The sequence below is a fragment of the Dufourea novaeangliae genome, unplaced genomic scaffold, assembly GCF_001272555.1.
Source record: "Dufourea novaeangliae isolate 0120121106 unplaced genomic scaffold, ASM127255v1 scaffold493, whole genome shotgun sequence".
In the NCBI taxonomy this organism is placed as follows: domain Eukaryota; kingdom Metazoa; phylum Arthropoda; class Insecta; order Hymenoptera; family Halictidae; genus Dufourea; species Dufourea novaeangliae.
In genome coordinates this window covers 674,217-693,063 of record NW_015374430.1, presented here as the reverse complement: position 1 = coordinate 693,063, position 18,847 = coordinate 674,217, and the positions used below count along the sequence as shown (strand labels likewise).

Here is an 18,847-nt window from a genome sequence, read left to right as displayed (position 1 = left end):
TCATCGTGATAACCGTTGCCTTTAAACCGCGTCACAACTATTTACCAACGTCCCAGGCCCCAGTTTCAAGGGCCCGATGTAAGCCTTCCGTTTATGTAAAAAAAATAATTGAATGAAATTTTGTTTACTGTTTCCCTTTTGAAATAATTAAAAATAAACCTCTCTCCATTCCCTATCATCCCTTAAAACCATTCACAATGGAACAAAGTTATTCGACGAAAGGAACAGTGGAGCTATTTAAACAGCCCAGCAATCACATTCACCATTTTTTTCTTTCGGTCAACAAGAGTATCGGGATGCGGTAATCACGCTTTCGAAATTAATCCGTCAATTGGCGCGTCACCCATGGGACAGACCGGTGGTTTCATCCCCCTTGTGCAACGGAAGAGAAAAGAAGCTTACATCGCGTATCGCTCCCTCAGTTTTGTCCTCACCCCACCGTCCGTTACCAGGCTTAATATTGCTGGTAATATTCGAGGGTATGAAGGCTGGGGCTGGCCTGAAATTCTGCTACTTCCATCCCCCCTACCTCTGTATGCTTAACGATAACACACGTGGTTCCAGGCAAATAATATAGTGTACGTGTCCGGAATGGGGATGTGTACCAGCAATGGATAATATATACCCGCTGCAGGCTATGCATCCCCTATTTTCCTGGAGGGATTTACGGGGGATAGATTTATCAATTAGCGTGTTTCCTTGTCGCCCGGTCAGGATGAGAATCGTGTGCTTTCTGCTGGTCCTGAATGACCATTCACGAATATCGTATATTTCATGACATTAAAATGTAATCTAATTATAAAATCCAAATCACAATTACAATTATATTGTAATTACCTATACTAAATTTACAATAAAAATTACAATTTAACTGTAATTGTGCAATTACGTTGCAATTCTATTGTACGTAATTCACTGGTCCGTATTAATGAGCCCAGCCCTATCAGTGTACATTGATTAGTATATTTAACACGTTAAGCCTCGCGTCAGTCGGTGACTTTTTCGCTAAATTTTTCGAGTAACTACAATTGCACTAAAAAATGAAATACACAAGAACGGAACTTGCTCGTAGTTAAATTCTGAACCAGAAATCCGTTTACCGCCATTACCAACGACATCTTCCATTGTTTGAACACGTCCAAAATATATCGAAACTGACATACGAATTAACTATGTCCGAGCAAACGACATCCAACCAGGAAACCGTCGATCCAGCCACGGATATGTGTAGCCCACAAATTTGTCGTGAAAAGAGGAATTCGAACGCGAAAAAGAAACAGAACGGGGACGACAAGGTTATCAAGTTCCGCTGTGACTTTCCCTCGACGCAGGTTAAGGTGATGCTGGCGAGAGGCTGGATACAGGTAATGGAATGTCCCTTATTCATGGCGCCGTGAGATTAACGAAGAGACCAGAATGCAAGAGGGGGAGTCAAACGAGTCTCTGGGATATATCCCCTTATGGCACCTCTGTCGAACAAAACCGTGTTAAACGTAGCCCCTCCTCTCACCCCTCGTCCAAAGGTGTGTGAAAGAACCTGGGCCACGATTATGCGAAAATCCGCATTGTCTACCAGAGAACCTTGATCCTAGATCGTGAATAGAATGCGTCCGCTGGTGTGGGAAAACAGGTTTAATTTCGCCGATGGAAATTGGGTTCTTTCAGGCGGGGGCTCTTTAGATACCTGAAGCTGGCCTCTCGCTTTCGAGTGTGTATTTGGATTTAACGGAGGCACCATTCAGCCTGGACTTCAACACGTAATCGCTACGCTGTGAATGTTCATGCAAATCCACGTGTTTCTGGATTAATCACCGCAGGAGTAGAAATTAAACAGAGATTGGGTGGCGTTGAAAGACCTAAAATCGGACAGGAATGATGTGTATTTGGAGGGTGCAAACGTTCTGATGAATTTACCGAGAGTGATATGATTATGGTTTGGAAACAATAACCAATTGTGTTGCTATATCGTATGTCGATGTGACGCAGTAAATCGTATGTTATATAAGAATCATTATAAAATAAAATTTTTATTAATATACTCTTTTAGAGGAAAATCCCTCAAAACTTTTGCACTCGCCTAATATTTAGATAGTGAAATATAACTTTGTAATATACATCCGATTTGGTAGTGTATCATTTAGAAGCTACTCCAACGTGCTTTATAAATACCAGGAAACTAAAGATACTATTACTTTTAAATAACTGAACTTCGCTGTAACTTACAGTTCAATTTCAGTTTTAGATACATTTCTACTTAACATATACTATCTATGGCCCCCGACGTATCGATCCGATCCCCTCCACCTCCGATATCTCATAAATACACTATCGGATAATTCAACGACTTTTATACATACAGGGTGAACCACGTATAGTCGGCCGGTATCTCGCCACAGGGTCGTAAATATATTAAATAACCCCCCCGTTGGCTAATTAATTATGCAACATCTCCATCTGTAACCGTTCGCAAGGTCACCGATCCTAACGACCTCGGCTGGCATCTCTGGTGGTGCGAGACCAACGACGCTCGCCAGGTCCTGGATTCGAAGCTCGCGCCACACCAAAAAATCCCTCACTTCCGTAACCACTACGAGCTGACCCGCAAGAACTACCTCCACCGTAACCTGAAACGTTACAAGAAATCGCTGCTGAAGTCGAACAAGACCGCGGAGGCCGAGTTCTGCGACTCGATGCCGTTGACCTTCGAGCTGCCCAACGACTACAGGCTGTTCACCGAGGAGTATCACAAGCAACCTGGAGCCACGTGGATCGTGAAACCGGCTGGGAGATCGCAGGGCCGAGGGATCTTTCTGTTCAGGAAGCTGAAGGACCTGACCGAGTGGAGAACGAAAGAGTTCAACTTCCAGCAGCTGGAGACGCCTGTCGAGACGTTTATCGTACAGAAATATGTGGAGAATCCTTACCTACTGGCAGGTTTGTAGCTGCGCAAGCCTCCGCAGAGGCGTTTATCAACACCACCGCGAATAATGTTGCTGGATGCTTGAATACCTCCGAAAGACGCTGGGGCTGGTGGCTTTTGTAGCCGCGCGTCGACAGAAATACGAAAAGAGGCTTGGAATTGTCGAATGATTCAAAAGCACTTTCTTCGAGGGGCTTGGCTCAGGCTAGGGATGCTCCAGTGGGGCGAGAAGCCCGTTTCTTCGCTAGAAAACGGGGCCGAATGTTTGTAAACGTTCCCAAAAACCCGTCTTCCCCGATCGGTTTCAGGGAGGAAGTTCGATCTACGTATTTACGGCCTGGTAACCTCGTTCCATCCTTTGAAGGCCTGGCTGGCTAGAGAGGGATTCGCGCGATTATCCACAGAGCTGTTCGATCTGGAGAATATCGACGATAGCAGGGTCCATTTAACGAACATTGCTATACAGCTGAAGACCGACGGGAATGAGAAAAAGGAGCTACAGAAAGGGTGCAAGTGGGCGTTGGTTAAAGTCAGGGAGTATCTGACCGCTCGGCACGGGGTGGAAGCTATTGAAACTCTGTTCCAACGAATTGCGGGTTAGTTTAATTTCGAGGAATATTAGATACTGAGATATTTGTTCATATAACACCGAACCCTGTAACACTGATTCCTACAACAGTGGTTCTTACAACACAGGGAAAGTTACCTAGAAGTTAAATTAGTTTTTACAAAATAACGGTTGGAGATTGTAGGCCTCGACCTTTGAACATCTGAAATAACATTTAACTTCACTTCTTATCAGTTCGAGTCCTACTTCCAACTATACTATTTTTTCAAACGTAACATCTGAGCAACTTCCATTATACGAAAAACTTCGTGTTTAGGTGTGATAATGGCCAGTTTGCTGGCGGTACAACCGGTGATAATGCAAGGGAAGAACTCCTTCGAGTTGTACGGCTATGATATATTGCTCGACGAGGATCTGAAACCGTGGTTGCTCGAGGTGAACGCGTCCCCGGCTTTAACCGGCACCGATAGCGAGGATTATCGACTGAAGTTCGATCTCATCGACGACACCCTGAACGTTCTCGACATCGAGGGTCGTTTCTCCGGCTGGGAGACCAGGATCGGCGGTTTCGATCTGCTGTGGAACGACGGCCCTGTGTGGACCACTTGTCCTAATCCCTCGATCTGCGGCGAACCGCCGAACGACCTCAGAAAACTCAACATTTTCCTCGGCGCTCGTAACCAACGCGTCAAACAGTTACGTCAGCTACGGGATTGTTTGCGCGAAAGACGCAATAAAACGCGGAACGGTAGCTACAGAGGAGACTGGTAACTCGAACGAGGTGTTTAACACGTTGAGTGTCGAGTGTACGAAATTTGGTACATGGTGAGTCTTATTTGTGTGTAGAACAAGCCGGACAATAATCGAGAAGACTCGATCGAAATCCCATGTTTGTTGTTCGATTTTATTTCATCGTGGCAACGTGGCAACACCGGTTGCAGGGTACCAACTGGCTGAAACTAACGAGCAAGAATTCGCTCGAAGCAGACATGCATATTCATACGCGTCCATACCCGGCGCAATCCTACGCTCACGATTTCGTTCCACTTCCGTGAACCCAATTTTTCCGATCTGTAATGCGAATTTCCCGAGAATCAACGAGTTCGCGATCTTTGTACCGTAACGCGGATCGTTCAAGTTCATTCTCTATTGACGTTACGGTAATGATTGGAGTCGGTGATCTAAGACCTGGTTCTACCGTTCAATTGGTCGAATGATTTATTGGTACTTAGAATACTTTCACGGTAATATGATGGTCGGCGCAGTTTGATTGAATTGGCGAGACGCTGAAAGAACAGTTCTCCCGTTGAGCGTTTGTGGTTACGTATTAGCAAAACAGTGATGTACAACAAATTGTTGTATAACCTTGCTACACAACATACTTTCATAACTTGTTGACTATACCTTTCAGACAAATCTGTAACAAGTTTGTATAACATTTCGCGTCTCATTATTAATAATAGCGTCACACTAAATGGATAACATATAACTTGCTACATAACACGAAAAATGTTATGTAACATCACGTTATATAACATTTTTTTTTTTTCTATTGTTCTAACAAGTTTTATAACTTTACTATTATAACACGTCATGTTATATAGTGTAGACGCAGCTTTACAGTGTTGCCCTCACCCCCCCTCAAGTGGGGCAGTTTTATTTCTCCCCTGATTACGACGATAAAGAAATCCCAAAGAAACAGTTTTTCACGGCTCGGAAAATTTTGTTCGTTCGGCCTCGGAGCTCTCAGAGCACGGAGCGAACTTAAATCTTCGTGAAACCGTGTCGCGAGCACGAGAAGAATGGAGGAAGGGGTGGGCAATGTACTCTCGCTTTTACGCGCGGCTCCTCCTCGTCGTCGTCGTCGTTTTCTCGTGTCTCTTTTTCACCGAGAGAGGGGGGCTAAATTTAGCGAAAGAGTCGTATAACTTCGTAAGCAGCCCTCGTATTATCCTGATTCTTCCAGGCAAGAGCGAGTAAACTCGTTAAAATGTTACTTCACGATTGTCATTTCCTCTCCACCCCCGTAGTCGCGTAACTCGTCCCTTTTTACTGCGAATCATCGCTCTGGTACAACGGTCTTCCGTGAATCATCTCTGTCTTTGCTACGATTTTTAAATTGAAAATTGAAACACGTTTTGGAAATGTGGGACCGATAAAACTAGGACAGTGCGTATGAATTATTCAACGTATTAACACATTACTTACAGACTGCTATTTAACCCTTTCAACAAAGAAGTTGTAGGTTTGTGTATATTACACGACATGTACATGAGTATGACACTCATGTTGTTTTTTAATGTCTGTTTAATATCGTTGCCATTTGACAACTTTTTCTACTTGTATTGTCAAACTCGACAAAAAACAAGCTTCGTCAACAGTCTTAATTTTAAATAAAAATCGTGCATAGGGTTTTCGTAGCCACTGAAAAATTCCTTCGATTGGATATAAAAATACCATCACGTATAAAAATGGCTACTCGCGGATAGATGAACCGTGAGCCGCCGTCGAACATGTTCATCGACATTTCCGATAACGTATATAGGAAGAGACCGCATCGACTGCAGGGAATCTTGTGACACGGGCACAGGAATCCTATGAATCCGGTATTCCAATCCTCTGATCTTGTTATCAATGTGCACGACGATGAATCCGTGACAGATACGGTAAAACGTGTGCTCGAATCGGGGACAGGGATGAAATCGAGAAATGAGTCCATCTAACTTCCGGCTAGGTGAAAAATTTCGAACGATAAAGTATTCCCTTACTTTTTGGTAAATAAAAATATTGTTTACATCTACTAATAACATCATGAAATAAGTAATTAACCTTTCATTCGATATTTATGTTTCCCAAGTATTATACAGTATTCCCTCTTTATAGATTCACCATTTAGGACTTGTGACTTGAGTACAAAAGGTAATGAAGAAAAAGAAATTTTGTTTGATTACGACACACGTGGAACGAAGGACGAAATATGGCGTCCACGTTTGCATAGAGGAGCAAATAATCATCTATCCGAGAAGATATAGATCGTCGACGCACTGCGCAAAAATAATGAATAATTAAACGGTAATTAGAGCACCGAAAGAAAAACGACGGCCGTGTATCCCGGTATAGGCTGTTTGACATCGATAATTCGATTGCCAATTAAAGCTCAATTATTACCGTTTGCGCGTAGCAACGGCCGCTTAATCACATAATGAAACGTGTGGATTATTGAACGATGGCCAATTACAGTAATTTTACGCCGATACAAACAGATATTTTCGAATGCTCGGTTAAATACATTCGCAAGGTGTATCGAAACTTAACACTGTCTACGAATCTGATTACGTTTAGACTTACTGATCTGATGTTTACGTCGAGATGACGTAATTGTTAGTTTTTCAAGTATAATAAATAATCTACAATGCAACCGTGGTTCAATTTGAGTCGGTATCATTTACGTTCAAGTGCAGCTAATTTTGACCTCGAAGTAGCAAACCAGACACAGCTGATTTTATATTTAACCTTCGAGATCCCAGGCTGATCGACCATTTCCACACTTCCGGGTAATCGTACCGGACCTTCCACAGCCATTTTTATACGTTACATAAACTTTTTTTAAAATCTCGCGAAAGCAAGATTTTAAAATCGGATCGGTCCGTATATTATAACGAAAACCATGGTGAACTCTGATATTCCGATGGAACGCATAAAGCCGCAGCGAAAGGAATTGATCGGCGGCAATTTGTACGTGTTTCAGTGCAACGGCTTTCACTTTAAGTAAAAGGCAGGTCCGCTTTATAATTTTATACCGGCTCGATGAAACGTGCGTACACATAACACCGTGGCTATTTTTACGGTTACGCAACGTAATCGGTATTCAATGAACTGCAAATTCCCCCGGCCAATAGGCTAATCATCATAAATACACTTCTCCGTGTTTTGAATTGTAAATCACGTCAATCCTTCATGGACCATGAGACACAGGTGCCGTTGGCTTTCTGAATTCGTTCATTATTCACGTTCCAGCTGCCGGAACAATTAGGGGGATCACTTATTTACCTCGTGGTGATCCATATTGTCGAAGTTAACGTTCTAGAAAAAGGTCAGTGAAATCGTCGGTGAACATTTAATGGGCTGACTGCAAAAGCAACGTCCATAGATATTCCATACAGTAATATCTCGACGAGTGCGACCTATTCACAAGGGAAGGCACGGAAGTGTCTCTCTCCGATTTTGACGAAACTTCGTATGTCTGTTAAGCAATCAAAAATAAGGTCTAAACAAGCTCAAGTCATTCCTTCAGACAATGAATCCAACGTTTACAGGTAGCTGATTACGAGTATCCATAACTCTGTGAAATTCCCAAGTGAAACAAAGGCTCTGCAAATCGCGTAATTATGGAAGCAATCTACGATCTAAGCGGCCTGAGACCTTCGTCGGTTCAATGAAGTGAAATCTGGCTGCGATCATCAGGTCTAGATTATCCAAGCTCTGTTTGTCCCGGTCCCACCTGGACCAGCGTTAGTAATATGGAAAAACTGAGCTTTCTAGATATTCTTTTCTACTCGCAAAGGTGGCCTAAGCACAGGTAATTGCAAAGTAAAGCTCGGTCCGCAGAGTCTCCTCTCTCTGCTAGAGTATCGCCATAGGGTATACCCAACTCCGTCTGCTCCCACTTTTTACCCGGTAGCGACGAGGGTTGGCCTTAACGTCCTTAACCCATTTCCCGGCAGCGTTACGTTAACGCAACATAATGGTTTAGCTTCCTCTCTACCACCCCCCCTCTCCCTCGTATCCGTTCCCCCGCGCCGAGCTCGCTAGGCCCCGGCGTCATTCGTTAAACCGCAGCGGAACGTTAACGATGCCCTCTTTCCACCGATAAAGTGGTGCCAGCGTCGCGCTGATCCTTAATTAATACTTTTCCTCACAGCCTCATTATCACGTTCGATCGCTCGACGGACATAAGAGGCTCGTGAAAGAGAACCGTCGCCCGAGGGAAACCCGGGAAATCCATTTGACCAGTCGCCATCCGCTTACCAACGCGTTTCCGGTTTGCACGGTGATATTCCGCCGAGTGGTACCGAGATGAACGTGCCAATATTTTTGGGATTAACCATGAATTTATGGGTAATACTCTACGTAACACATTTGCGTTCGAAACAAATATTGACTGATGGATGAAAGTAAAGACATAAATAAATAAAAATAAAGGTGATAATGGTTGGTGATGCAGGCCAATCGTCGACAGCTGCAGGAACATTCAATTCCTGCATGCGAATGGTTTGAAAAGTTTGAAAAATATTGCAAAGTCCGAGTCATTTGTAGGCTAGTCTAAGATAGCGTATCATTGACATTCTATTCTTACACAAAGGAACACTTCTTATTCTGTGTCAAGTTTCTACTTTCAACATCTCAGAAATGCTTCCCGCGTTCCTAAAGAGACGTCCAAGGAACCTTCTGTTCCAAGCTTGGGGAATTCTGAATCGAATTTCATTTCTTTTCGATTCTCTGTCAATTAAACCTCATTCGATTCCACCAACGAGAAGAATGCCGTCCCTAGTTCCATAGTTCTATGAGTGAAGCATCAGACGTCTCGGGAAGTAACGGAGATTAGCTGCACCCCACGGAGCAGTCGATTCTTATCGGCAAGTATCGAAGGGACTCGAGGTTGCTGAGACCCCCAGACGACGCTGAGAAGACGGTTATCGTCGTGTGATGTTCCCTCAGGTGCCAAAGTACCCTTCATCTTCCAGACCCTACTGCGGATATAAGTATAAATCGTCTTCGATGGGCGGAATCGATGCTCTACTTTGGATAAGAAAATAAGACGCGAATCTCAAGTCGACTGATCAAAGTGGGAGGTCGAGGAGCATGCTTCTGGCTTGAGATTTTCAGGTATCCTCGTACATATTTTTCTGGCCAGCTACTTTGGCGTTCGATCTTCGCGAGAGGAGTAAACACCTGAGCTGCGAAATTCAGAATGATTCTATCAAGTTGACATCTTTTTCAATTAAGTTTTTGCTAAGTTCTTGCAGAAGATGTCTCATCATAGCCCGAGCATCTTGAATGTATTTGCTGTCTTTTATGATACATAAAAAAACGGAATAAAGCAATTGTTCCCATCAAGAGGACAAAGCCTGTTATAAAGAAATCACTGTGTTTTTTCTAAATTTGTGTTTACTAGATTGTTACAACTGTGGAAAATGAGTTATAATACCTTGTACGATATAATGACTGATGACTACTTTCAATTCTGTAGTGATGATATGAGTCATCAACGGACTCAGTAATAATCATTTCTGTTCACAATCAACATCTACTGAAGGTGAACACATAATACGTAGTTGCTAAAGAGAGTTTTAAGGAACACGATCCTACAGACAACACCAATCATTTCAAAGCACCGTACGATCCACGCCCATAAAGTATCTTTTACTACCTTTCGAGCAGAGATTTACTCTTTGAAGTATCGGCATTCACCGTACGCATCACTGTACCTCTTTTCATCGTTTCCTTTAAGTCACATGAAAGCCAACGTGATTTTTCTGGAGCAAGAGGAGAGAAAGAGAGGGTTAGGAGGTTGTCACGAAGTCCGCAAACGGCGTTATATCCCGACCCAAATTGGAATCGATTCAACCTCGTAAAGCAGCCATCGAGCTAACGTGAAAAGAAAGGCCGAAGATTCGAATTTATGTGTGCGCCAGGTCAATCGTTTTTCTTCCCTCGATCGACAGAGGAAGTCGCTTCTTTCGTCTCGTCGAGCTGTGAGATCAACCGTGGACGGGAAAAGGGCCGATTTTTCCGTGTTGCTTGGCAGAGGTTCGGTAACGACCAACTTATCGACGCTTTCCTAACTCCTAACACGCTTCACAACAACATGACACGCGATGTGCTTTTACAGAATTTTTACTTGTAACGAGGCTTATCTAAGTCGTTGCCCGATAAAACGGCGAACATGCTTCAGAGTAATAAAAGAAAAAAAATTCGACACAGACACCAGACCTTTCTCTATCTCTCCGGTAGCTGCATAATCCCGCGCTCATAGAAGTTCTGAGGTTTCTGGCTAAAGAACTGCTCCAACAACGGGACGAACTTTTGCATCAACCTAGAACCTAAAAATAACAGTTACACAACTGGTACGGGAACTAGAATAAAAACCGTAACTGAAACTAATATAGTCTGAAATTTACGTTCTTCGTGACAGTTATTCAGAATAAAGGTTCTTCATAACTATTTCAATCGGAACCTTTATATAACAGTTTGAAACGGTTATATTCGGAACCGTTTCAAGCTCCGTTGATCACACAGAACAGGTTATTTTTGTCAAGAATTAACAAAATATGGTTTTCACTCGTGTAGGTAAAAAAAATTCAATAGCCTTGAATATCTGAGAAGGACCAGTTGGCCACATGGCGTCATCGGTTATCATAGTGTTATAAAGACGTTGGAATTTCTGCTGTTCCAATTACCATAAACATATTTTTTAATTTTCTTCTTCCTCGAATTTTCATAGCGCAAGAATTAATCCCCAAAGTTCTCGTGCCCGAACTTTGTTATTTATTGCAACTACATTCGCATAGATCCACGTGCCGTATTCTAAGTCGGCAATGTTTTTTAAACTTCTTCCATTCTCCCCGTGAAAGCCTAAGTGCACCGCCTCGAGTGTTTACTAGAAAATACAGCCCTGAACAACGTCCGCATAATGTACCTGTAAGATCACCGCACCCATTTCCGTGGCCAGCCTGTTCGGAGAGTTTGTCCTAAGGATACGATCGGCAAGCACAAGATCTCGACGAAGTTAACACTCCTTCCCAACAATGACCTACCTGAGAAACAATTTCTCGCCCCCATTGTGTATACGCCCAGTGAGTAGATTGCAGGCAAATGCGTTTGTTTATTCATTAATGTGAAAAGTTGAAGTTGATTAAACTGTCGACATAAAACGTCTTCAGTTTGTATTAAAAAAATTCGTACGAAACTACAAAAATTTAATCTAAATTAGAATACTTGATATACAAGAATTCAAAAATTAAGAATTGTAAATTTTGGTTTTTAAATTGAAAACTTGGTATTGAAAATTGAAAAATCTAATTACAAATTTTTACATGTGAAACGACTTCAGTTTAACTCTGCGTGGGTTAACATTATACAAGAAATGGAAACTAAATGAATGGAACAAAGTTTAATAAGATTCCTTCTTCTCGTCCCACTGAATTGAAACTTTCAGTAAAGGAACGATTCCATGCATCGCTGGAAATCGCTATAAAGTTGCAATTACAGTTTAAATTTCCCTTCACGATTTCATTAAACGAATGCATAAATTCCACGCAGGCCCTTGAAGAGTAACTCGCGAAAATAGCACTTCGCTGTAACTATACAACAAGCCATTAATTCGCCGGGGCACGATATATTCTCCGAATTTATTTCCCGGCGTTTTCCTTAAAGGAAAGCTCGTTCGCTGCCTGGAAAAGGTTAAGAACCCCGTGGATTAACGATTGCGTTGCAAACAAAAAAAAAAAAAACCAAAGCGAAGAAAAGGAAATCGCAGCAGCGTTACTATCGCTGAAAAACGCCGCGATAATTCTGGAGAACGGAGCTCGGCGCTATCGGGATATACATATACTCGTTTTACTCTATCGGCGGTTAGGCTTTTTTGTTTTTATCGAACGTTTCTATTCGAGGAGTAGATAAGACGATATTTACGTCAGTGATTCTTTACATCGAAAGAGAAAGGTATGTACACTACTGTGGATAAGTGTTTGAACACTTGGTAGAATTCGATCAGATACATTTTATGAACTTTGCATTGTACAGACTCCTCTCGATTATCGTCAGGCTCCTTCTACACGATTATTGTCCTGCCGTTATCCCCACCACTGGGGGAGGGGAGACCGTGGAACCTGTCAAGCGCAGTTTCAAATAGATTAGTTTAATACTTTCTTCAAAATTCGTTCATTTTTAGCTGTTTACACCAGACTCCCCCCTTAAATCACATTCGAAACGTTTGACTGCAACGTATCTGATAGTTTTTGCAAGATGGTGCAAGTGTCCAAATTACTTTTTGGCGGTAAAGTATTGTATATCGACGCTTGGACCATCTCTCCCTTTTTCTCGTCACGCTCAGAATACAGACCGAGCGAGTCTCGTTGCGTTTTTCAGATGTCGTTTGCTCGCTATTCACTCTCGGGGTCTCAGTGCTAAACGAGGACCGTCCGGCGGGGAGGAACGACGGGGAATCCGCAAGAAACAGAACGCTACGTTTTGTCTCTTGTTCCTCTCTTTCTGCAGTTAACTCCCCTTTCCTTCCGACTGTTCCGCGAGATCCGTTCCGTGCCTCCGGGCGAAAAAACAGTTTACGGACGTCGCAGACGCAGTTTCAGGGAAACGAGGCACCGCTTGGAAAAGCTCGGAGACCGTTTAATCTGCGACGATCGGTTGTTTTCTTCGTTGCTGGTCCATCTTAAGGGTAGGGGACGCAACGGACGAATACCGTGCTCTTCCGGCGAAATATGAACTGCCCAAGTAAGCTCGTTTATTCAATATTATTCGCCATTAACATACTATGACCATTATAGCTGATAAAAGCATGACACCATACGGAGGGAGCTGATGGGACTTCCTATCCGGTCACGTGAAATTTCACACACATCTGCGATGTAGAAAAAAAGTCTCCTACCACTTAATAAATTTACTTCAAGTACTGAAATGAATGTTAAACCAAATGTTAATTTAGCATAAATTTCAATAACTCCCAAAACTAGGACCTTTCCCTACGTTACTTTTTCCCCCCTAGTGGAAGCCGAGTTTGCACGTCAGTGTATAACGCAACAGTAGTCGACGGTTTATATCATGCAAACGGAACAGAGTAAAGTTAACTGAAACATCCTTGGACTGGACCCCAAGTTCTTCCAAACTTCTCGCTGATAGAATACACGCGGTCGTCATTGTAGTCTATTTATCCAAACGGCTGGGCTCTACCGATGAATCCAGGCCAATGACGAACTTCATGCATACTGATACGCATAAATTCTCAAGTGCCGGCACTATGATATCAAACTCCCAGATGGCTGGGACAAGTAACCGAAAACGGAATGACCCATAATGCATCGCGATCCGTTGATACTTCTCCCGTTTCGCGGTTAGTCCCGGTATTTTTAGTCCCTAGCGCGGCATTCGTCCCGTCACCACTTCTCCAGGCAAGATCGCGAGTTTTCGTCCTCAGAGAGGCCAAGACCAGAGGGTTTTCCCCATCGGGTTACTTCGCGACGATTTTTCATCCCTAAGCGAAGTGTCCCCGTGTCGGTTCGCGAGCAAAAAATAAAAATCACGACCTGTTCTCGCGGCAACGTGATATAAGAATATCCTCCCCACCATCCCTCTTCGGTGGTCGTTGACCCCTTTTCGACCGGCGAACAAGAGGAAGCGCGCATCGAGAAACGGGAGAGAGAGAACTTGGTCACGGGACAAGAGAAAAAAAAAACGTCGAAGGAAAATAACAAACAAAAAAGAAGGAAGAAGCTCGAAGGAAGAGAAGAGTGTGGGGGAAAAAACGAAGCTCGCGTGGCACGCTGGGTATCTGTGCCAGTGAAATGCAAGTTACGAGGAACCCCATTAAAACGCACCGACGAGTCTCGGTGTGTTGCATTCTCGCGCGTGCCGCCGTAGAATTGAGACCGGTTGCAAGAAACGCCCTTGGACGCATCGCTAAAATTACATTTTCTCTAACGAGGGAAACAGCCCGCGGTGTTTGTCCAGCAACTTTCCGCTTATAACCCGTGAAATACGTTTCTGGGCTCCGTTGCACCGAACCAATTTATGGCGCCGAACCTCGCGAAAGACGTGTGTACGATGCCTCTTCTTGTGGAGGGTAAATTCCAAGGATGGTGGAATTGATAGTCTTAGCTTTTGGTCTGTGGGGTTACAGCAGTGTTTTCCAAGGTGGGACATATGCCAGAACTAGGGGTAATTTGAATATTTTAGGGGGCAGTTAACAAATCACTAACATTTGTCATATCATCGACAACAGTTTTATGCCATCAACGCTATACTGAAAACGATAGCTATACTCTAACCGAACAGAAACTGATATTCATATAACCATATTTTAATTCAGCACATGTCCAGTAAACCAAGTACCGTGACAAAATTTCCTCGATAGAGTTCTACCGTATGAAGGTGTTACATTCCCCAGTTTAATGTTCTCCAACGGTCTCGATTTTATAGCACCAGATCGGGCAATATTTCAAGCCGTGACTGCAATGGTGGAAGCACATATATTTGACTTTTTTATTGCTTTTTTTTACAGTTCTATTCTGTCCGTACAGTATTATGCTTGCCTTGATACAATATACGGAGTGTATTGGCCCACATTCGATCGCAATCGATGTAGATCGAATTACACTGTGGAAATTCGACGGAAATTAATACGACGAACGTGAACGCAAGGTGTACGATACTACTAATGTAACGTCGATCCGATATTGCAGAAACTGCAGGATAAATAGTAAGTCGTCTTGGGTTCTATTTTCTAGGTTACCTGACGCAATGTCTCTGTGCTATAAAAAGCTCGAATTCGATCCTAAACATTGTGCAATTCGGTTTTCTGCTATAAATAAACACGGAATGGTAGTGGTCTTTATTTATGGCAATTACTGTCAAGAACTGAGCGCTAAATTAACACTAACTGCGGTAGTTCCTTTCATGGACTTTCTCTATTCGTTGATACGAACCAAATTTTTTTTTATTAATCCCTCGGTTAATTATAATTTGTTTTGTTTATTACAAACATTAGGTAAATTGTTCTGACGTTTTGGTACATTTAGCATGTAGATACTAAAAATACTCTCCAACTGACTAACACGAAGCAGAGCCTTTCTCTAATCAATACACTGAATTCTAAATTTTCTAAACACACATTCTCCTAGCTTTGTCCCTCTAATTACCTGGTCCAAGCTCTTCTTTTTTCATCTGGTATACACTAATGAGCATTAACCAGAACAACCAGCGAAATTACTAGGGGTTGCATTCGTCTTACGGTTATCAAGAAAACGATCGATCGATAAATTCGAGAAATTCGACGACGTGTACGCGCGTTCGGTTAATTGTCGGAGGGGGGGCTCGCGTGCCACGGCAGAGCCGGGAAACTTCAAATTCTTCTTTTCGCCACGTTATCACGCAACGCAGTTGCATAACGTCGATCTGCAGGTGAATTATAAGCGGTGGGGCCGATCAAAGAATCATTTGAAAAGCAAAAAAGAAAGCAATTTCATAACCCAAGAGGGGGGCCTAACGAAACTAGGATCAAGCTGGCCAGCGTTCGCGTGTTTTCTCAAGTGCGCCCAGGTTGAGTTATTGCGCGTTTCTTATCGGGTGTGTGTAGTTTTCTTTACGTGCTCCCCCTGAATTGATACACGCCAATCGAGCTCGATTAATATCATTTAGCTAGAAACGAACAAAACTCGAATGATCGGAGTGAAAGAGCAAAAATATCGTTGCGCAATAAAGATCGTCTTATAAAGGATGAACTCATTTTCGGAAATGAATTCAGTAGATATCAGTTCCATTATACTCAATTTTTATAGATTTATTTTTTTCGTATCTGTTATATACTGTTGTATATTAGTTTTTTTTATTGCATTTTATCGGACAAAAAAAAGTAATCAAAATAGGTAGTGTAATGTTATAAATTTGAAGGGAAGTGTTTTTTGTGTCGGTCCGAACAATAAATACAAAATAGCCATCGATATGGTTGCGTAACTTGCTTCCAGCTCGTAAAGCCCGCAATTACTGTGATATTAATTGCAGGAAAAAGAAAAATCTTAGGTTCGATGGAATTTGATTACCAAAAAGAAACATACGTTACACGGAAGCGTGAAAAGTTTTTCAACGTGTTCTTCATTGAGCTATTTTCCCGGTTACTTTCGTCCCAATGTATCAACTAAATTGCGATACGAGTTTCCGGAACATTACGTGTATCTTACAAGTATACAGTGACTCACCAAATCGGCTTGCATAGTCATTTTACAATGACGAATAACAGAAGTTCTTTAAAATTATGAAACATTTATGAAACATTACTAACGTACAATATTACAATTTTTTCAAAACTCACGTTTAAGGAAACAAATTATAGTCTATTTCATGAACGTTTAGAAATGTTTGGCGAGTTGCAAGTCACAATATTTTGAAAATCGAAGCGATATCGATAACTATTTCAGCTTTAGTAATATTCCTCCTTCAATATAACTTGGCCTAAATAATACTGATTTTAAATCTCTGAACGCAATACACTGTAAATTCTCGATGAGTGTTTATCTCTATCACTGTGTTAAACCTCATTGAAAGGTCAGCGATACACCTGGGAACCTCTCATGGTCAGTGCCGACAAGGTCTTCGACCATTCTTCGAGGATTTACTCTATACACAATTGGGTCGTGAGAAGAAGCCGAAATTCTAACCGGTCCGTCAAACGGTCAAACACGTTGCAACATATCGTTCATCAAACTCGCTTTTACGACAGGTTTTATAGCAGCGTTGTACACATTGTAGTCAAACACGATCGTACCGCACGAGTGCCCCACACGTTATGATTATCGTGTTCGGGCAGTCGCATTAAACAAAGTAGCAAATACAGCCCGTGGTACGTTAAATCGTGTCTGCGATGGGCTCTAAGAATTCCGAAAACAAAGGCAAAAGAAGACGGATGGGGGGCACAGTGACACATTCCAATCACGCGTAATGCCCAGCCGCTCCTTTGTTACATACATTCTTCTTGCGAATGACAGTTATGCAGAATACAAAACGTGCGCGCATGCGCGGTAGACAGTTTTGGGTACACTCACTTTGATTACTTGTCACTGGCACGGTTCGTAAAACAGAAGGGCCAGTATTCGTCTAAAAATAAACGTGTTTACATCGTCGAAGGGAGGACGTAAACGGCGAAATGAGTATTGATATAAATCACCCCGAAAAATATTGATCCGTTCGATAATTCGAGAAAGACGCGCCGTAGTTAATAACTGTCGGGCAGATTCCTCAACGGGTCCCTACATACTTTTGTCTCACTCACACCTAGCGTGTTCATTGGAAACTGGTCTATACACGCCGGTTAATCTATTTCACATCTGCCATTCGAAATACACATCTTCCCGCTGCTGGTATCGGAAACCAGTCCCGACAGAGCAATTTATCTATTCTCTGTGCCATAACAAGGGCCGGGAAATACGTTCTATTCGGAAGAACCACCGAGTTACCGCGAAAAGCAATTGACAAACGAATACGGACGTGCGCTTGCGTGAACCTACGGAAAAAGTTTCGATGACTTACTTAAGGTCAACCCATCAGGCATAATCGTGTTAATCGCGCAACGCGTACGTTCGCTAATTCAAACCGATGTTTCGGTGCGAATATTACGTGTCAGGTATTTCGATTGTTCGGCTTGAATGAATTTACAACTTGTCTCGCGTAACGTATATTTTTCAAACGTAAACGGCAGGAATGGGCGGTATACGGATGAAAAGAGCTCGTGTAAGCGATTCGTAAACTGTATAGGACAATGACAAGCAGACTTAGAGCCAAGAGAGTTCCAAACATATCAGAAGTCAAGCACCATGTCATATATCTAGCTCGTCATAGAAACAGAGTTTGCTATTCTGGCACGTAAACATGGCTGCGTTGAAAATATTTCGACATGAACAAGAGGGGGATCGTTTGAAAACGAAATACATACATACTCGGCGGCCAGGAACGCGCAAAAAGATCTGGCTTTTTTGTCCCGATTCAAATTTTCCAATTTGTATGACCGTCGAGAAGGGGTATGATCCCCAGGAAACAGGAAAGAGAAAAAGAGGGAGAGAAGGAGAAGAGAGAGAGAGCACACGGCGGACAGAGGGACCGACAGGCAGGAATGTGGCCGTTAAACCGATCCCACCCAGCCAATCAGCATCCCGGTTGTACCGTCGACGTTAAGACGGGTGTATACACAAGAAAAACCAAGAACCGCTCGCAAAGCGTGAGAATGAAAAGTAATCGGAGGTCGTGGAAGAAACAGACGGGGCGACAGAGGGTGCTCGTGATAATAACACGGGTCGATATATACCGGGCGTTATTTTGCAGGCCCTTGCATTCGTAGGATTCTCAATGATTGAATGCGCGAACGTGCATGCCATATCTCATGGGGGTTGATCTTTGCGAATTCCACCTTTGACCGTCCTCGAACTTCTGGTACCAAGCGACTACTCGTGACGTACAGAGGATGATCGAAGTCTCGCTTACAATGTTTGTATTAACCGGTATCGACTACTCGAGCCAATAACCGTTGGGAAGGGGGGATCACCGCTGTTTTAGGCGGACTCCCCGAAGCCACCGAT

General features: G+C 42.9%; 1 protein-coding gene across 1 annotated transcript; it reads left to right on the top strand.

The window, feature by feature from the left end:
- The first annotated feature begins 1,172 nt into the window (after window positions 1-1,172).
- On the top strand, window positions 1,173-4,259 carry LOC107193067 (probable tubulin polyglutamylase TTLL9). The gene is made up of 4 exons (XM_015582449.1): window positions 1,173-1,364; window positions 2,472-2,934; window positions 3,229-3,516; window positions 3,805-4,259. Exons 1-4 carry the CDS (start codon window positions 1,173-1,175, stop codon window positions 4,257-4,259), a joined length of 1,398 nt encoding a protein of 465 aa, XP_015437935.1.
- The last annotated feature ends 14,588 nt before the right edge of the window (window positions 4,260-18,847 follow it).